The 19845-nt window shown below is 61.3% G+C and overlaps 1 protein-coding gene and 1 long non-coding RNA gene across 3 annotated transcripts; both read right to left on the bottom strand.

Annotated features, from left to right (window-relative positions):
- Positions 1 to 53: 53 nt before the first annotated feature.
- WDR81 (WD repeat domain 81) lies at positions 54 to 11727 on the bottom strand. Of its 2 annotated transcripts, none has more exons than XR_011383624.1 (10): positions 7801 to 11727; positions 6428 to 6535; positions 6009 to 6199; positions 5699 to 5889; positions 5289 to 5454; positions 5038 to 5203; positions 3743 to 4446; positions 2696 to 2841; positions 2221 to 2400; positions 54 to 1290 (listed from the first exon to the last, which is right to left on the bottom strand). XR_011383624.1 is itself a non-coding variant. In XM_002718884.5 (10 exons), the coding sequence occupies exons 1-10, from the start codon at positions 11450 to 11452 to the stop codon at positions 970 to 972; spliced, it is 5811 nt and encodes a 1936-aa protein (XP_002718930.3). In that variant the 5' UTR covers positions 11453 to 11725; the 3' UTR covers positions 54 to 969. The 2 variants fall into 2 exon arrangements, 1 of the variants encoding a protein (XP_002718930.3); XM_002718884.5 differs by having other exon boundaries at positions 3757 to 4446; positions 7801 to 11725.
- A 1448-nt stretch (positions 11728 to 13175) lies between these two features.
- LOC138846185 (uncharacterized) lies at positions 13176 to 19688 on the bottom strand. Its single transcript, XR_011383625.1, has 2 exons — positions 19516 to 19688; positions 13176 to 19427 (listed from the first exon to the last, which is right to left on the bottom strand). It is a non-coding gene; the product is annotated as an uncharacterized lncRNA (long non-coding RNA).
- Positions 19689 to 19845: the final 157 nt, after the last annotated feature.

Raw genomic sequence — 19845 nt, 5'->3', positions numbered from 1 at the left:
GTCTCAGCTCCTCCCCAGCCCCCACCAGCAGCAGCAAGACCAGCCCCACTCTGTTCTGTGGCTCTTAGAAGGATTTATTGGTTCTATTTACATCTATTGCAAATAGTGAGGAGGCAGCAGGGGCCACGCCTCTGACTGCATCTCTGCTCCAGAACACAAGGACCCAGGGCCAGACCTGGGGACAGCCCAGGGTCTTCCTGTCCCCCTGGGGGAGCCCTGAGATGCACAGATGACTCTTCTTGCCCCTTCTCTCAAGGCCTCCTGGGTTCTGGGCCCAGCCAGGTGCTGCCTCCTCAGCTCAAGGCACAAACGCTGTGGTTAGGGGAGGGCAGGCAAGGCAGGGGTCATTCCTGGCAGGTACCAGCTGGCCCAACCCCCACCTTCCCTGATCCTGTCCTCTTTCTTCCCCTTCTGGTCCCAAACCAGGTAGGGCCTGGGCTGGACAGACACATAAGCCCCGGACCAAGGCCCTTAACTCCTGGATCGTGGCCAGCCCTCTTGAGGCTGGAGGCCAAGCACCATCAGTACCCTGGCCTGGGACAGCTTCCCTGTCCTTGGGGGACACAGGCAGAGAGTCCATTAGGGGAGGGGGTGTGCTTGGTTAGAGGTTGGCCGGGCGGGACCGGGCTCCCTTCCCCTCCCCAGGGCTTCCCCTTCCCGGGTGGGCCCAGAGGGCAGAGCTGGGAGAGCGAGGGAGCAGCGCTTTCCCAGTGTCCTTCACTTCCTGCTGGCTAAGGGCAGCGTCTCTCCAAGCCACGAAGGAGATCCACTCCCGGCAGCCTTGGTGTGCTGAGGAGCCAGGGTCCAGGGCCCCACATACTCACACTCAGCCTGGCAGGCCACACTGGGCACACAGAGTGTGAGGCCTGAGGCCCGCCTGCAGGGAGTTGCTGGGAAAACAAGGGCAAGAGCTGGACTCCAGGGGGGTTGGGCGGGGGTGTCGGCCAGCCCGGCCTAGCCAGGTCCTGTCTAGGCCAGGAGGCGGATGAGGCCGTTGTCCGAGCCCAGCAGGAGGTGGCGTTTGGTGGGCAGCAAGGCCAGGCTGGTGAGCGTGCCGCGGAAGTTCTCGGAGCTGAGCTTTGTGGTGGCCTGCGAGGGCGGCTCCAGCAGGGAGCAGACACCAATCTTGTTGGCCACGGTGCCGGTGACCACCTCGCTGCCGTACAGGTCGAAGGTGTGGATGGGGTCGGAGGCAGACTTGTAGTGGTGTGTGGGCTTCTGCTCCAGCTCCTTCCAGACGGTCAAGGAGTGGTCCGAGGAGGAGCTGACCAGCACGCTGCCCTCCACGGCCTGCCAGCGAGAGAATAGCCTCAGCAGGGGCCTAGGCCCTCCTGCCCACCTACCGTTTCCTCCCACTGTCACGGGGAAGGCAGGCTGCCCAGGAGTGACAGGCTGCCACCCTCCACATCATCTTCACGTTACTTGACATTGACAGAGTAAGTGTTGCTGACCTCATTGTCACTCTACTTCGAGAACTTCCTGTGTACGGGCAGCGTGCTGGGCACGCCTCCATCACTACATTAATCTGCCCCATAACCCTTTGCAGGAGGTGCTGTCATTGCCCCCACTTTAGAAAGAAAAAAAACTGAGGCTAAAAGAGGATAGATAATCACACCCAGGTCACAGAGCCAGGAAGAACACCCAAGCAGAATTTCGAGGTACCTGGAGCCCAAGGTCCCCGGGGGCCCAGGAGGGACCTGAGGTCAGGCCACCCTTAGCATCAGCTCAGGGGACAGTTCTGGCTGCCTGGAGAGATCCCCCCGTAGGAAGCCCTAGGCCACCCTCCTGGGCTTCCTGAGCAGTTCCTTGAGGCCTGCGACCAGGGATGGGAGTGGGGAGGTGCAGGGGGTAGGTGGAAAGAGCTCCACTGCCAGGCCTACTCCTGCCCCCCCCCCCTTCAAGGCAGCCCAGCAGGGGGCATGGACTCTGCTCAGGGACCCAGGGGCAGTAAACAGCCTCCTGGCTGAGCTTTATTTAACCTGAACTGGGTCACGGACGGGGCCCGACCCTGATCCTCCAAGTAAGACAAATATGGACAAGAGTTACTCATTAGAACACCTCCGTGGAGCAGTGGGGGCAGGCTCTGCCCTCTGCCCCGGAGCCTCCTTCCTCCAGAGGCCCCAGCAGTCCTTGAGCAGGTGTAAGGAAGACGAGCAGAGGTGAGGGGCTGGTGCAGGGGCCGGGGCTGGGTGCTACGGGGAAGGGGACCCAGCCCATCACCTTGATCTGCAGGATGTCTCCTTCGTGGGCTGGCCAGCCTCGAAGAATCAGGCCCGTGCGAGTGTCCAGGAGCACCATGAAGCCCGAGGAGAAGCCGGCCACGACGCTACGGCCGCTGGGGCTGACCGCCAGGGAGCGGACCAGCCCAGGGTTCAGCCCGCCACCCAGGCGGAACTCATGCTGCAGACAGAGGGAGACTGAGTGAGGCAGCCCCACCGCCCCAGCCCCTCACCGCCTAACCCCACAGAGCAGGGAGGCCTGAGCCTCTGACCCCCATCAAGGGCATGAAGGAAAAGCCCAGAACCCCACCCCCATCACAGGCCAGAGTCCCACCCGCCAGCGTTTGCTGCTGTGGGTGATCTATCTCCAAAAGGAAGTCAAGAGGTGCCTGGGGACAACTCCCAGCTTTGTCCCTCTGTGGGTCTCTCCTCAGGGGCCTGCCAGGTCCCCGGAGAACCAGAGAATACACCCGGACCTGCAGGCCAGGCTTCCTGCAGTCCACGAAGCGCAGGGTCGAATCAGAGCTGGCCATGGTGATGCTGGCGTGCGGGGCGGGCATGACAGCCACGGCCGTGAGGGGCACTCGGCTGTCCGATGGCTCCACTGTGCGAAGCGTCTTCCCTGGGAAGGAAAGGCACCAAGGGCCTGCGGTCTCAGCTGCTGAGGGCGCCAGCCCCGCCCAGGCCCCCGCTCCCCCCATACCTGCCTCTCGTCCCTGCAGCAATCCTCAGCAAGTGCAAAGCACGTTTCTTGATTCTCCCACCTTCCCCCTTCCACAACCAGGCTAAGCCCCCACCCCCAAAGCAACCCCCTCTCTTCACACGCCACACTCCTCCCCCTTCTGAACCCCACTTCTCTCTGTACTGATGCTAAAAGGGCATCGAACAACCATTCGCCAAACATGCTGCAGTGAGCCAAACCCGAACATGCGTTATCTTTTTTTTTTTTTTTTTTTTTTTTTGACAGGCAGAGTGGACAGTGAGATAGAGAGAGAGAGAAAGGTCTTCCTTTGCCGTTGGTTCACCCTCCAATGGCCGCCACGGCCGGCGCGCTGCGGCCGGCGCACCGCACTGATCCGATGGCAGGAGCCAGGTACTTCTCCTGGTCTCCCATGGGGTGCAGGGCCCAAGAACCTGAGCCATCCTCCACTGCACTCCCTGGCCACAGCAGAGAGCTGGCCTGGAAGAGGAGCAACCGGGACAGAATCCGGCGCCCTGACTGGGACTAGAACCTGGTGTGCCGGTGCCGCAAGGCGGAGGATTAGCCTAGTGAGCCACGGCGCCGGCCCATGCGTTATCTTCTAAGCCGATCTTCCCAATTCCCATTTTACAGGTGAGAAAACGGACACTTCCAACAGCAAAGTGACTGGCTCAGGCCCCTCAGCAAGTAAGCAGGCAGGCCGACTCAGACCCAGGTCTAGCAGGTTCGAAGCCCCAGCTGCTCGTCTGTACAGCCTCACTGGGCCTCCTCCTTCCCAGAGGCCTGGTGGGGTACGGGACAGCAGCAGCAGAACAGGCCTCACCTGGGCCCGCTCACCTGTGAAGGGGTCCCAGACGTGCACGGCCCCGTCACAGCTCACCACATACTGCGGGGCCTCGAGCTGGCCCACGTAGAAGACGCTCTTGCGGTGCTGGGTGTAGACGAGGCGTGGGGCCGTCTCGCTGGTCCCGTCGCCGTAGTTGTAGAGCGGCCAGAGGCGCACGGTCCGGTCCTTGCTGCCGCTGAGGAAGAAGTCCTCACTGCTCAGGGCCGCTACACACTTCACGGCCCCCGAGTGGCCCGGGAAGCTCTGCAGGCGGATCTGGTGGAAGTGGAAGTGGGCGTCCTGCTGGCTCACGCCGATCTCGTACTGCCAGTACGCCAGCCAGTTCCCGCTCAGCCCGTGCGCGCTGCGCGGCAGCTCCCGCTTCAGGGCGTTGTCTTCGGCCCCGGCGCCCAGGCCCCCGCTGCCCACCCCGGAGATGGGGCCCAGCGGGCCGGGGCTCTCGGGCTGAGGGTCACTGGGGATCTGGATGCGGTTTCCAACCAGGACACTCCCAAAGGTCCCTGAGTGGCTGTCATCCTGGGGGCAGCCCCCTCCCTGGGGGTCTCGCTCAGCACTGCTGCTGGGCACGGTGGGCTCCACACTGGCAGGGTTCTGACTGCTCAGGCTGATGCTCTCCAAATACAGCCCCGCCAGCTCCCCCACCAGCTCGTGGTTGGGGATGATTTTCCGGATGATGTCACCTGGAGGGGAGTGGGAGAGGCCCCAAGGTCAGGGAGGAGCAGGCGGGAACCTGGGGGGGTGGGGGGGCAGGTGCTGGCTGTGCAGCTGTGGGCAAGTAACTCCTCACTCTCCTCCCCAGGAAGACACAACGCAGGCCTATTCACTCGGTGAGTGCGGTCTCTGCGCGGGGTGACGGAACAAGGCGCACAGTGTGCCCCCTGCCCCCGGCCATGGAGGTAGGATGGCCACGCCTCCATCCACAGGGCCGTCCACCGTACTCAGACGAGACAGACGGTAAGGCAGGCACAGTGCCAGTCCGCAGGGCGGTGAGCCCCTGGCTCTCTCACAGGCACCTCTGGAGACCATCGACACATCAACTGCCTCCCCGCCTCCCCCAGGGACACCACGAGCCACCTCCTGCACCCCTCATGCTAGCCAATGCTCTATCTCTGTTTCTGTGTCACCCTGGGATCCAAGGTCTGTGACCAGATCCCTTGGCCCAGAATCCAACACCTGCTTAAAAGTCACTTTTTGCCTCTGGGGTCAGGGAGGAAGCTGGGAGAAGGGACACGGCCACGGAGGCCGTGCAGGGGAACGTGATGGGGCAGTACCCAACAGGCAGGAGAAGGGCACGTAGATTGTGTATGCCATCTCCAGGGTGAACACCTTCTGCAGCTCGTCCAGCAGGGCGGGGTCCACCGGCCGCTGCTGCCCATCGGAGAAGGCTGCCTCTGGCAGCTGGCCCTCGCTGCGGCCTGCAGAGTCCCACTTCAGGTCCTGCGGGCAGCAAGCCCAGGCTGTCAGGCGGGCCCACAGCCCCAGCCCCAGCCTGTCCCAGCCCCCGCCAGGACGGCCGACCCACCTGGTGCCGAAGCTCATGCAGCTGAGAGAAGACCTGGAAGAAGGTGGCCACGGGCTCACTGAGGTGCTGCTGGACCATTTCCTGGCCGATGCGCAGGCAGATGAGGGCGATGAGGCTGATGGTCTTCACGCACAGGACGGTGCGGGCCTGGGCCCCACTTGGGAACCTAGAGAGACGGCCATGAACTCCAGCGCCACCCCCTACTCCCCGCCCTGCAGGACTAGGTCAGAATCCACTAAGAGGAGCTCCGAGGGCGAAACGGTCCTAACAGGAAGAGGGACTGAGGCACAGGAGGAAGGGTCACAGAGCCAGGACCCCCGACACCCAGCGCAGTGTTAGTCTCTTCCCTTGGAGCTTTGCAGCCCCCTGCCCCGGGCTGCTCCCCCACGGTGCCTGGGTCAAGGGCCTACCCTGTGACAAGGGACGTGAGGAAGCTGAGCACGGGCAGCAGGACCTCGTGGCTGAGCCGGGGCAGGATGTCCATGAGGGTGGTGTCCGAGAGATACACGGTGATCTTCTGAGCCAGGGTCACCGCAGCCAGCAGCCCTGCCTCCTTGCGGCTGTTCAGTCGGCTGGGGCCTGAGGCGCTTCCAGGGGCCACCTGAGGCCACAGAGTTAAAGATGGCCAGGCTGCCCCTAGGGCCCCGGGACCTCAGAGATGGTGGGCCGGCCCTCAGCTCCTCACCTCCCCGCCCTGGGCCTGCCAGACTGATGACTGACCAGGTAACTGATGTAGGGCAGGTACTGATAGGTGAGGACGGGCTCCCCGTACAGGTGGGCGATGTGCAGGAGGCAGCTGAGCACAGGCGCCGACACCACATCGCCCAGTACCGGCCTCCGCTGGTAGATGTTGCCGGCACTCAGCGGAGGGCTCTCACCACTGCTGACGGTGAACTGCTGCCGAGTGGGCCCTGCCAAGGAAGAGCCCACAGCCTTGAGCAGCCAGCAGAGGGCAGGAGGGAGGGTGCCCTTCCAGGCCTGCTGTAGCCAGTCCTGCTCCCTCGCGCCTGTGCTGTGCCCGGGGAAGGACCCAGGACCTGGCGAGGAAGTGGTTTGCAATGGGAGCGGGAAGGACCCCCACCCCTACACCCCACAGAGGGCTGAAGATGGCCCGCAGTGAGGCCAACCACAAGTCTCACCAACGTAACAAGAAGTCAGCAGGCGGAGCAGGTTCCGGGCCACGTGGCGAGAGGCCACAGTGGGGCCAAGCTTGGCGGACAGCCAGCGGACCATCTTGCAGGCGGTATCTGCAGGGCAGGAGCAGGCCCTGAGCTCCTCAGATAAGGGTGGCTCACCCCGCCCCAGTGCTGCAAGGAGCCTGGCCACCCTTGTTCCACCCTGCAGTTAGCAGAGGCAGAGGCCCTGGCCTGTGGGACCCTGGCTGCTACAGACGGCTTTCCTCGGGCACAACTTGCAGCAAGGGTCCCCTGCAGATTCTTCCCAGGCTCTGTAAGGAGGCCTGCCCGGACGGGCTCCCTCCCTGGGGCCTCTCTTCCCTCTCCCACCACGTCTTCGGTGGAATGACAGCCTCAGAACCTCACACACGGGGCTGGCATTATGGCACAAAGGGTCACACTGCCACCTGAGACACCAGCATTCCACATGGGTGCTGCTTCAAGTCCCAGCTGCTTCACTCCTGATCCAGCTCCCTGCTAAGGCACCTGGGAGGCAGCAAAAGATGGCTCAACTGCCCTGGCCCATGCCCTCCATGTGAGAGACCTGGATGGGGTTCCAGGCTCCTGGCTTCAGCCTGGCCCAGCCTGGCCATTGCAGTTATTTGGGGAGTGAACCAGTAGACAGACAATCTCTGTCTCTTCCTGTCTTTCTGTAACTCTGCCTTGAACATAAATAAATCTTTAAAACAAAGAACCTCACACATACTGTTCCCGGGCATGAAATACTCTTCCCACTTCCATTTCTGCCTGCCTATGTCCTAGTCCTACTTGAATCTCAACTGTCGCTACTTTCAAAGACGTTCTCAGGGCCAGGATTGTGCTGCAGCAGGCTAAGCCTGTGCCTGCAATGCCGGCATCCCATATGCGTGCTGGTTTGAGGCCAGCTGCTACCGCTTCCAATCCAGCTTCCTGCTAGTATATACGCTGGGAAAGCAGCGAAGATGACCCAAATACTTGGGCCTCTCACCCATGTGGGAAACCCAGAAGAAGCTCCTGGCTGCCTTTGGCTTGGTCCAGCCCTGGCCATTACGGCCATTTGGGGAATGAATCAGCAAATGGAAGACTTCCCTCTCTCTCTCTCTAACTCTGCCTTTCAAATAACTATAAACCTTCTCTGATTCTGAAAACTAGCTCCCAGACCCATTCCCATTCCCTCACAGCAACTCACCCTGCTCTTTACAGCACTAATGTGAGACTTATCACACCACAGGGGATCCCCGAGAAGGCAGGCCTACATCTGCACCCCAGGTGGCCCTAGCTCAATTTGCGGCCTGGCGCACAGTAGGTATCCACCAGCAAGAGCACTTGGCCACCACCTCCCGGACCTGGGGACTTACCAAGGAGGATCCTGTGTTCTTTGCCTTCCGACTGCCCGGTCAGGGGCTCCTCCTCTTCCTCTCCATCTCCCTGGCCATCACCAGCCACAACAGTCTCCATGGACAGCACCGTGTCAGACAGAGTGAGCTCAGATGCCCCCGTGACCTCATCTTGTTCCGCCCCCTCCTCCTCCTCCAACACCACACAGCCTTCTTCTTCCTCCTCTTCATCCTCTGAGCCCTCGCTTTGCTTCAGGTCCTGGCTGCTGTCACCTGACCTGAGGCTGCTCTTGTCCACAGGGGCGCAGCCCTCGTCACCGGCCCGCTCCTCCCCCAGGGAGGTGTCACTGGTGCTGCTCTTGTCACTCAGCCGGCCCAGGCTCAGGGCCTCAGCCTCCTGTGGAGACCCAGCCACATAGAGGCCGCCTTGGAAGTCCTCTGTCTCGGGGAGATCGGCTTGGTCGTGGAAGCTGACGCCGGACGTGTAGTCGGGGAGCCCCAGGCCGGCAGAGGCTGCAGGCTCCTCGTCCATCTGGATCTCCTCCCCAAAGGCACAGGAGCCAGGCCCGGGCCCTGGCAGCGCCACTTCCTCATCCTCAGCCGCCCCCGCCAGGCCCTTGCTCTCCTCCTGGGAGGCCTCCACCCCAGCCAGCACCTGCAGGACGTGGGGCAGCAGGTGCACGAGAAAGGCCTGGAGGCCCAGCCGCACCATCAGCTGGGCCACAAAGCAGTCGGTGTACAGGTAGAAGCGGCCGTGCAGCTGGCAGGGGCTCTCGTAGGCACCAATGAGAGGCTTCAGGAGGTACTTATTGGCATTTCTGGGGCCCAGGGCCTTGGCAACGGGCTCAAATAGGTACCAGGCCGCGTACACGGCCGTGTGCTCCTCGGACATGAGTGACAGCACGAAGGGCAGCAGGATCTCCAGGCCCTCGGGGGTGATGTCGCTCAGCACTGCACCCAGTTGCTGCCACAGAGCAAACACCAGCTCCCGGCCCTGGGCCTCGTCCTCCACACGCCTCGCCTGGTACAGGAGGATGAACTTGTGCAGCGCCGGGAAGTAGAGGGGGAAGGGCACCACCGAGCTGAAGGGGCTGAGGAGCTGGGCTGGGCACGGTGGGGGCAATCCCTGGGAGACAGGCCTGTACTCAAACAGGGGGGCCAGCCCACCCCTCTGTGCTACTGTGGGGCCTTCAGGCCCACTCAGCTGCAGGAGCGTGTCCAGCACGGGCTGCAGGGACACAGGGACCTCCTTGGGGTGACGTAAGCATAGCCCCCGGATAGCCTCAAAGCGCACCCACAGAGGCGCGTGTGGCGGCAGCGTCCGGACCCTGGTGGCGAACACCATCTCAGCCAGCAGGACACCCAGGGCCTGCATGTCCCGGTGGAAGAGGTCCCGCAGCTGCACAGGTGGCTGGCCCCGGGGCCGCTCCGGCACCTGCAGCTGGCCCCCCAGGCCTTTGGCCAGGAAGTTGCCCATCTTCTCCAGCTCCTCCAGAGCCTGCACGGGATTGAAGCCCTCGGGAAGAAGGATCTTCCCCTCCTCACCCTCCCCAGGGTCTGCCCCAGCAGCTCTGTGCCTGCGGCTTGGTCGAGAGGTTGAGGCCACAGAGAAAGACAGGAGGCCAGCAGGGGCTGGACTGGAGGAGGCACCCAGCTGGTCCCCTGCTTTCCCGGCGAGGGAGATGGAATCCAGAGCTTCCGTGGCCTGCTCCAAGTCGTCCTCCCCTGCCACGGGCCTGTCTCTGGTCCAGCCAGCCTCACACGGAGCGGCCTCCAAAACCACCCTACCCACCCCGTTCGCTAGCTGTCCTTGGAAGTCCTCCTGGCCTGTGGTCTCTTGGATGGTCTGCACCAACAGCCGGGGGATGGGAGGGGGCTCGGGGGCAAGGGCAGGGGTCCCGGCCAGGCGCTGGGGATGCGGCTGGTCGAAGAGCTGGACCACGCCGTAGCTGGTGAGGTGGGTGTGAGCGTCCACCAGGTGCAGACACACATTCTTCTCCTTCACGGCCTCCTTGCCCTGGAGTTTGTAGCCGAAGGTGAGGTCAATCCAGTGGTGCAGGTCCCGCGACACCTCCTGGCTCTCCAGCAGCGCCCGGTGGGCAGCCACAAACTCCTCACTGGAGCTGCACCAGGCCGGCACATCCAGGTCAGGCATGTCGGGGTGGATGGAGCAGAAGATAGAGGGGTCGGTGTAAAACTCCGGGATGCACTCGTCAGGTGTCCAGCTCTGCATCCTCTCCATGCTGGCAGGATACTCATGGGGCTCCCACTGGGCTCGGACATGGCCACAGAGCACGGAGCGCGGCGTGCGCCGAGCCTTGTACACGTAGTACGTGATGTCCGAGAGTACGTCTGAGATGTGGTGAGGAACGTGAGGCGGCTCCCCGCCGCCGGCGCCGCCGGCCACAAACGCCTGCCGCGTCATCTCATACGTGAAGTCCAGCTGCTTGTCCCCCTTGTTGAGGCGGAACTTGGACTTGCGCAGGTCCCGGAAGCGCCCGTGGGGCGTGCTGAAGTCCACCACCCAGGGCAGCACCGGGTGGTAGTTGGGATCCCCCTGCCGCCGGCCTGCCAGGCGGTTCAGCTGCATGAGGTAGTGGAAGTTGCTGAGGCCGCCGTGCACCCAGTCCAGCACGAAGCCCCTCAGCTCCTCCTGGCGGGTGGGACACGCGGCGCCCCTCGGCCCCTCTTCTCCAGACTCCCCGCCCGCCCCATCCCTCACCCCAGGGGACCCCTGGTGCTCATCGTCCTCCGGCCTCTCGTAGGCACTCAGGTCCAGCCGGAGCTCACTGCAAAGCTTCTCATCCACAGCGATGTGGTGCAAAGACAGGGCCCCACAAGCCAGCCCCTGGCGGTGGCAGGCCTCCATGGCCCTCAGCACACGGAAGAGAAGGAAGAGCACTTTGGCTTGGCTGTTGGTCAGCTTGGCAGGGCTGAAGGTGACCACGTCGTGCAGCGAGAACTGCACGTAAGGGTGTATGACGTACAGCATCTCCGGCGACTCCAGCAGAGCCTCGGCCCGCAGCAGACTGGGGCAGGTGGGGCTGCCCCGCGGGAGACAGGGGCCATCTCTGGCACACGATGGGCCCTGGGTGGCTTCACCCACCGGCAGGAAGGGGCAACCGTACACCCTCTGCAGAGCCTGCCGAACCGACTCTAGGGCAGGGACGGCTGAGGGGGCAGGGCTACGACTATAGGGCTGCGCGTAAGTGTGGTACGCGCGGCGCCACAGGTTGCGATAATTCTGGGCAGCCACGTCCTGCATGAAGCGAGTGAGGGTCTCGGGGCCGCAGGACCCCTCCTCCAAGGGCAGGCCCCCGCCCAGCGGGTAGGACAGTCTCCGTTTCCGCAGCCCGTGCACCTCCACTCGCGTCCAGCCGGGGGGCAGCCTCTGCACCGAGCGTTGCAGCAGAGTCTTGACTTCCGCCTCGCTCAGGCCCTCCGCCCGCGGGCAGGGTCCCAGCCGGCGCTCGCGGAGGCTGGCCAGCCAGCGCGCGGGCACCAGGGCCACCACGTGGGCGCCCCCCGGAGCCGGAGCCAGCTGCCGGGCATCTATGTTCAGGTCCCTCTCCACGCTCCGGAGCAGCTCCTCCATATCCGGGCTCGGCGGCGGGGACCAGCCCTCCGCCCCGGCGGTAAGAGCGACGTCCCGCCCCCCGCGCCCCTGGGCCATCTCTTCCCGGCCGCCTGGGGGCAGCGCGGGGCTGAGCCCGGCCACAGCCCTCCTCGCGATGGCTTCCGGGCTGCCAGGCCGGGCGGGTCGTGCTGGGCCGGGGACTGGAGTCGGGGTGCAGACGGCTGGGGCGAGCCGGCGGCAGAGGAGGGGAGGGCGGGGAGCGCTCTTACCCCTCCGCAGGGTCCGGCGCTCCGGGCGCGGCGGGGCGGGGGCTGCGGGGCGCCAGCGCCGAGCTCCACCGTGACGGGTCAGCTGACGCGGGTCACGTGACCGCCCCGGCACGGAAACAACCGCACGTGGCTCCAAAGGGCCGTGAGGGGGGGACCTCGCCACCCGCCCGCGCTCTCCCTCCCACTGCTTGGTTCGGGCCTGCTCCCGATTTCGTTTCCGCCTGGTGCAGGACGGAGCTCCCGCCGCTGCGGGAGCCGCGGGACTTCCCAGCCCGGCAGGGCTCTCTTCCGCCCAATGGGACGCCGACCCAATGGGGCACCCTTAGCCCCACAGCCAGCCACAGAGCTGGGACCCGGACATGAAGCCCCCTCGGCGCCTCCACGCTGTCTTCCAAACGAAGGAGCTTTTTCATTTCCAAAGCATTTGGTCAGGAACAGTCCATTTGGCCCTCACGACTCAGTGAGGTAGGGAGGACGGTTTGTATTGCTTGTGTTTTACAGGTGCTACCTGAGAGCAGCAAAGAGGCTTGCGGGAGAGGCAGGAGACTTCAAAGCTGGAGCACCCTCCCCAACCCCCGTCCATGCTGTCTCCAGCACCTTTCTTAAACTCTGGGAGATCGGAGGGAGAGAAGCGGCCCAGGCTTCAAGTTCCCCCAAGACTTCCTGTTGCAGCTTGCTTCTGCGTGGGTGCCACAGAGCCAGCCAGCTGTGGCTGGGAGTAGGGAATGGAAACTCAAGAGTGGACTCCCGCAGGGGCTGTTGGTTCTGACTCACTGCAGGACACATGGTCCTGGTCTGCAGTGAAGCCACTGGCTCCGCCTTTTGGAGTATCACTCCTAGAAGGAGCGTGGGCATCGGGCAGTTTGGGGCAGAGGTGGGGCCCCCTTAAAGGCACCTGAGGAGAATGCAGGCCACATCAAAGAGAAGACAGGAACGGTTCAGCCACGACCCGCTTTCACCTGTCTCCTCTTTCTTGAAGGGCCGTTGGGGCCCCTGATGTGCTTGGCCATGTGACATTGGACTGCCACTTATGATGCATTTACCAGGAGCTAAGCACCATGAATATCGTGTTGTTTAGTCCTCTTGTTTTAAAGGCTGATTTATTTATATGAAAGGCAGAGTGACAGGGGGAGGGCAAGAGGGAGAGATAGAGATCTTCCATCCACTGACTCACTCCCCAAATGGCCACAATGGCCAGGTCTGTGCTAGGCCACAGCCAGGAGCCAGGAGCTTCTTCCAGGTCTCCCACATGGATGCAGGGGCCCAAGCACTTGGACCATCCTCTACTGCTTTCTAAGGTGCATTAGCAGGGAGCTGAGTCGGAAGTGGAGCAACCAGGATTCAAACTGCAGGCATCCCAGGTGGTGGTTTAACCTGCTATACCACAATATCTGCCCCACCCTTTTAAGAAAATATTCTTATACCTATTTTGATGTTACCTTAGCTGACTTGCTCAAGGTCATGTAAAAAAGCTAAGGAACAGAAGAGCCAGAATTCAAATCCAAGTGTGTTCCATTCTAAAACCAGTACTCACTGGCTGCGCACCATTATTTTTTAACCTGGGAAAGGTGATGATCCTTTATTCCCAATTTTGATCTGAGTACCTGATGACAGATGGTGTGTTTGAGAGGCAGACAGTGAGCTCCCACCTGCTGGTTCATTCCCCAGATGCCCTCAATGGCCTGAGGCTGGGCTAGGACCAAAGCCAGGAGCAGGCACTGCGATCCAAGTCATCCACATGTGTGGCAGGGACCCAGCGACTTGAGAACATTGCTTGCTGCCTCCCAGGATCTGCATCAGCAGGCAGCTGGAGTCAGGAGCCTCAGCTTGGAGTCAAACCCAGGTACTGTGATGTGGGAGGATGGCATCTTAACCGCCATGCTAAATGCCAGCCCCATACCTCACCAATGAAGCAGTCCCTTTAGTCCCCGCTCTGGTCTCAGACTGGGAACAGGCACTATTTTTCTGCAAGTCTGCCTGTGCAACACCCTCTAGTGGTGCTTGCACTACATTGCAGCAGTGACCTTGAGTGTACCTACCTTTATCTCTTGTAATTACTTCGCCTTCCCCTCCCCTGAAGGCAGACATCCTGTCCTTGGAATGTGGCGCACTGCTGCCCTGAGACCTCTCGGGCGTCAGTACCTTCCCTGATCTGAGCTCTAGGGTAATTCACACTCAGGGTATGCTTCTGATCCAGCAGTCTGGATACCCACAAATCTGGATTTTTTTGTTTGTTTGTTTATTATTTCTTTGAAAGGCAGAGTTACAGAGGGGCAGAGAGAGAAAGAGGTCTTCCATCCATTGGTTCACTCTCCAAAGGGCCACAGCGGCCAGAGCTGGGCCGATCCAAAGCCAGGAGCTTCTTCCTTGTCCCTACCCTGCGAGGGCAGGGGCCTAAGCACTTTGGCCATCATCTATTGCTTTCCCAGGCCACCAGAAAGCTGGATTACAAGTGGAGAACCAGGGACTCAAACTGGTGCCCATATCGAGGTGCCAGCACTGCAGGTGGTGGCTTTACCAGTTACATCACAGCGCCTGCCCCCACAAATCTGGATTTTTTAAAAGTTTTTTTTAAATATTATTTATTTATTTATTTATTTATTTGAAAGGCAGAGTTACAGAGAGGCAGAGGCGGAGAGAGAGAGAGAGAGAGAGTCTTCCATCCACTGGTTCATTCCCCCAGATGGCCAGAGCTGCACCGAACTGAAGCTGGGAGCCGGTAGCTTCCTTTTTTTTTTTTTTTTTTTTTTTTTTAATTTAACAGAGTTAGTGAGAGAGAGAGAGAGAGAGGTCTTGCTTCTGTTGGTTCACTCCCCAAATGGCTGCCACAGCCGGAGCTACGCCGATCCAAAGCCAGAAGCCAGAACGGCGTTGGTGGTATAGTGGTGAGCATAGCTGCCTTCCAAAGCCAGAAGCCAGGTGCTTCTTCCTGGGGGCCCAAGCACTTGGGCCATCCTCCACTGCCCCCTCAGGCTACAGCAGAGAGCTGGACCGGAAGAGGAACAACCGTGACTAGAACCTGGCACCCATATGGGATGCTGACGCTGTAGGCGGAGGATTAACCAAATGAGCCATGGCGTCGGCCCCGCCAGTAGCTTCTTCTGGGTCTCCCACATTGGTGCAGGGGCCCAAGGACTTGGACCATCTTCTGCTTTCGCAGGCCACAGCAGAGAGTTGGATTGGCAGTGGAGCAGCTAGGACTCAAACAGGCACCCATATGGGATGTCGGCACTGCAGGCGGCAGCTTTACCTGCTATACCTCAGCACCGACCCCCAAATCTGGATTTTTAATAAGCACCCCTAATTCTGATGCAGTAGCTTTTAGGCCACATCTTTTTTTTTGTTTGTTTGTTTTCTTTTTCTTTTTTTTTTTTCTTTTTTTTTTAGGCCACATCTTGAGAAATAATGCTCTGTAACAGCTTTACTCCCAAATTTCCCTCTGCCGTCCCCCAGCAAGACTCCCTGGATCCCAGTTAAGACACCCTTGGGCTTTGGGGAATCTGGGACCAAATTAGCCACTCCCCTTCACCACCTTCAATATTGGGTTACCAGGAGGTCACATCTGGGATAGTCAGGGAGGGAAGCCACTGCCACCGCTGGCCAGTGGAGCCACAGCTCAGTGAGGAGTTCTTGCTGATCGGGCAGGGAGAAAAGTTAGTGCACCAATGGCAGGCCAGTGTGCCTCAGGCTGTGCTGGGCATTTTCACACAGAATCTTTATTAATCCCTACAACAAGCCATGAGTTTAGTATTCATCCTGGTTTGCAGGTTTGCAGATGAGAAAAGCATCTTCGTTCTTTTTTTTTTTTTTTTTTTTTTTTTTTGACAGGTAGAATTATAGATAGTGAGAGAGAGAGACAGGAAGGTCTTCCTTTCTTTTTTTTTTTACTCCCAATGGCCGCCACAGCTGGCGCGCTGCACTGATCCAAAGCCAGGAGCCAGGTGCTTTCTCCTGGTGTTCCATGTGGATGCAGGTGCCCAGGCACTTGGGCCATCCTCCACTGCCTCCCCAGGCCACAGCAGAGAGCTGGACTGGAAGAGGAGCAACTGGGACTAGAACCTAGTGCCCATATGGGATGCCGGCGCTGTAGGTGGAGGATTAACCAAATGAGCCACAGCGCCGGCCCCGAGAAAAGCATCTTCGATAAGCTCACAGCCAGTCCGAGCTGAATCCGAATTCAAGTTTGTCTAATGCAGTGGTTCTCAACTGGGGGCATCCAGGCCCCTGGAGGCCATTTGGCAATGTCTAGAAACACTTTTGGTTGTCCTAACTGGCAGAATGGAGGGAGTTGCCCTGGCAACTGAGATGGAAACCAGGGAGGGTGCTGAACATCCTACTATGCACAGAGCAGCACCCCACCCACTCACCCAGCAAGAAGTTATCCAGCTCAAAATGTCAACAGTGCTGAGATTGAGAAATCCTCGGCTCCAAGCCTGTGTTTTTTGCCTGGAGGAGGTGAGTTGGGGTTGGGGGTGGGGTTGGTGAGCAGAACAAAATGGAGAAGGGCCACTCCAAGCTTCCCAAGTGGGAAGGGGATAGGAGTTCTATGCTAAGGATAATGGAGAATGAGGGCAGCTGGTGAGACTTCTCTTTCTTCCAGGCTTGGCCAGGGCTCTGCTCAGTTCCTCCCAGCCTTGCCAAGTCAGTCCTGGGACTTCTCACTAAGCTTGTCCTGGAGTGACCCCAACTCCTAGCTCAGGGTAGGGGCAGAATATTTACCTGAATCTCCCTGCAGGACTTCCCAGCCAAAGCCCCTGGCTTCTGGGACCAGTGTGTTCCACCTGCACTCCACGTTAGCACCCTTGCTGTAGGGGTGGGAGTGCAGGCAAGGTACCACTGAAAGTAAAAAAAAAAAAAAAAAAAAAAAAAAAAGACACAGCCAAGGCAGCAGGTGGCATCTGAGAACAACTAGAAATAGTGGTTGGAGAAAGCCTCCCCCCTAGCAACTCCGAGTGAGGAGGAGCAGAGCTACTTGAGGAGGGGATAGGCAGCAGCCGGCCCAGGGAAAGCTTCTGACCCCAAAGTTCGCTTCCCACAGCCCTCCTTCTCCTCTAGGGCTGGTCCTCAGCTTCCCAGTACCCTCCCCAGTGCACCCAGCCAGCCACCAGCCCAGGGAGGGCGGTCTGCTGACTGCTGACAGGAAATACCTTTCCTTCTAGGCCCAGCACCTCAGCAGATTGGGGGTGGTGGGGACAGACAGTCTTGAGTGATGGGGAAGAGAAAGGATCATGCAATCCTGTCCCCATATTTGGGGTTCCAGCCAAGGGAGGAGGGGGTGGAGGGCAAGCCAGGAGGAGGATGTGGTAACAGCTGATTCGTCCCCTGAGGTTACACTTTCCAACAATCAGCTGTTACTGGGGCGGAAGGCAGGAAGTTTCCTTAAAGGCACAATGTTCTGAACACAGGCTCAGGATTCCGGAGCTCGGAGGACCCGCAGCAGTCCCCTGGCACAGCCTGTATCTAACGAAGAAGGGACTGTCTCGGGCTCCAGGCTCACCCCTTCGCCCAGTTAGCCTCCTCCCCATCTCGGACCTACAGACAAGTCCCCAACCCCCTATCCATCCCTTCCTGGGGGTGGTGGTGGGGGGTCCCAGACTCGCCCTTTAAATAGCAGCTCAGCCGCTTTTGCCAAGTCATTGGGTTCATTTCGGTTTTTGCCCTTCCCCCGCACCTCGAGCCTCTGATTGGCCCCTGGGGAAAGAGCAGCCTCCTCATTGGTCTCCACCTTTGAAATCTCGTCCTTAAGTAGGCCTGAGTCAGAGAGCGCCTCGGAGGGCGGGACGGCACGGGGGGTTAACTGGGGATGGGGCTGCAGGTCGCTCGCGCTTGGCCCGGCCCCGGCGCCCTCCACGCTCCGGCGAGGGCTATGCCATGAGCCGCTTGTTAGGGAGCTGCCTCGAGGCGCCCACAAGAGAGGGCTCCTGTGGTTAGGGAGGGCCGGACGAGGCCTCCCCGTGGAAGCCGGGGCTGGGCGAGGCGACCGAGCCCTCAGGGCTTCTCCTGCGGGAGCCTCCGCTGCCCGGGGGCGGGTCTCCACCTTCAGTTCTGCCCACTCCTCGCTGCTTCGCCTGCTCCGCCTCTACTCAGAGAGACACAGCCTCCTGCGGAGGCCAGCGAATCCGTCTTGGCGTGGTCTCACAGAAGCGCTCGCGGCTCCACAAAGGAGGGGCCGTAGCCCTTTAAGGACTTCCCGGGATGGATTCAGAGAGGAGTTTAAAAATGCCAACTCACAGAGCGCGCTGGCTGCTGGGAGCGAGGGTGTCGGGCCGAGAACTACCTCGACCAGGGTGCACCGCAAACACACGCCTCTCCTTCCTTCTGCTCCTCAGGGCCCTGCTTTGACGTAGCGCTCCTCTCTGCAAGCCGCTCGGGCGGAGGGCTGCGCCACGCCTTTTCACCCATTGGCCACTTCCCGAGTTGGCAGGCGTGGCTTAGCGCTGCTCCGCGAGGCAAAGGGGTGGCCTCCTTGCCAATCAGAGCCAAGACGGCCGGGGGGGCGGGACCAAGGCGAAGTGCTGGCGCCTCGAGTGGGTGTGGTCACGTTGCCCAGCAGTGGGCGGTGATTGGCCCTGGGCGGTGCAATCGCGGCTTGTGCGTCACGACGCCGCCAGCTGATCGGAGACTGGAGCCGGTGTGTGCTGGGCACTGGGAAGAGACAGCGCCGCCGGCCGTGGGGAGCGGACGCAGTGATTTGCTCCCCTACCCTCAGCGACCCCCCACACCCAGCACCAGGTGGGTGTGAGCTGGGGACCCGGTCATACAGGGGGGAACGGTGGTAACGGGGTGATGGGGGAAAGTAGGGTCCTGGCGGCCACACCCTGCCCTTTCGGGGGAGGGGAGAGGGGGCGGCGGGGGCAGGGGAGTTTCAGGGGAGAGGGGTCTGGACTGGCTGGAGTAGTGGGTGGGGAGGTTCGCAGGAAGAGTCCCGGTCAGGAGTCGCGGCGGAAGGGTTGGCGGGGTCTCTGGGAGGAAGATGGGGTGCCGGCGGGCCGGGGGCGGCTGACCCTGGCGCCCTCGGGTCTTAGGACCCAGGAGCCGGTCATCTGGCCTGGGGAGGATCGGGACGGAGCCGACAGTAGGGAGGTGCTCTGCCTCCACCGGCGCTTACTGGGGCAGGACCATTTCAGCGCCCTGGCAGGGAAGGGGTCGCTGGGCGGGCCGGCCCCTCCTCTCGTTCCCTCCAGGGGATGTTATGTAAGGGGGGAGGGGAGAGGAGTAGGGGGCGGCGGTGCGGGGGCCTTATGCAACCCAAAGGTTAGGGTTTCACCGCGGTTGGGCGGGGAGGGGGGGTGCGGGCAGGAGGAGGGCCTGGAAACTCTAGCCCCCCCTCCTCAGCCTAACTGGCTGTCTTGAGCGGAGAGAAGGTCACCTCTGCACCTCCCCCCCAGCCTGTCCGGTCGTGAGGCCCCTCGCCCAGGCCTGGCCCTGACCGCCTGGGAAGCCGGCTGGCTGGGTGGGGCGCCTGGGTTAGTCATCGCTGGGCTCCCTCTCTCCCCACCTCCCGGCCAACTCTTGGCCCCTCCCCATGGCCTCCGGCTAGGCTATCGCCCCCACCTCCCTCTGGCCCTAGCTCCAGCCTCCAACTCTTTTGGCTTGTCATGCTGGCTGTCAGACTGGGCTAGGAGCTGTCAGGGTGCCAAAGGGTAGATGGAGCAGCTGGTCAGAGGGTCAGTGGCCTGGGCCCACCCCGTCCTGCAGCCAAGGGCACCTGCTTGGCACAGACGCTCAGCAGCCGTGGAGTCCTGTGGGCTGAGCAGCGCTGTCCCAGACAGAGGGGAGCTGGACGGAGTTGGACTGGTCACCTAGGGGAAGGAAGATACCACAAAGTTCATGCCTCCCAAGAGGCTTTCTGAATTTGAAAACCCCAACCCCCACCCTGATCGGTCTTACCCTCTGAGTATGGAAATCCCAAGGCAGAACCTCCCTGGCCCCTCACTTCTGGCATGGGCCATGCCCTTGGATTGAGCAGCGGCAGCAGCAGCGCACAGACCCGCCCTCCCCAGCTCACAGCCCTCCAGCCTGCCACGCCCCCAGCCCCCTCCCTGGGCCATGCTGCAGGGCCCCGGCTTTTCCTGCTGATTCATGCGTTGGAACTGTGGGGGCGGGGCTTGGAACTTGGAACAAAGTTCAGACATGGAGGGGCCGGCAGACAGCCTGGAATTCATACCAGATGTACCCGGAATGTGCAAGCGGAATGCTTGGCATCTGAGAGTCCAGAGG

Source organism: Oryctolagus cuniculus, chromosome 17, assembly GCF_964237555.1.
Source record: "Oryctolagus cuniculus chromosome 17, mOryCun1.1, whole genome shotgun sequence".
In the NCBI taxonomy this organism is placed as follows: domain Eukaryota; kingdom Metazoa; phylum Chordata; class Mammalia; order Lagomorpha; family Leporidae; genus Oryctolagus; species Oryctolagus cuniculus.
The sequence above is the reverse complement of the archived record's forward strand: the minus strand, read 5'-3'. Positions and strand labels throughout refer to the sequence as shown.

Excerpts from the sequence above, each read along its gene's own strand:
- WDR81 (XM_002718884.5), bottom strand. The coding sequence starts at position 11,452 with ATGGCCCAGGGGCGCGGGGGGCGGGACGTCGCTCTTACCGCCGGGGCG. Across the intron at positions 6,200-6,427 it reads GCTGACTTCTTGTTACGTTG|GGCCCACTCGGCAGCAGTTC; the intron begins GTGAGACTTGTG and ends CTTCCTTGGCAG. Across the intron at positions 5,204-5,288 it reads TGCATGAGCTTCGGCACCAG|GACCTGAAGTGGGACTCTGC; the intron begins GTGGGTCGGCCG and ends TGCTGCCCGCAG.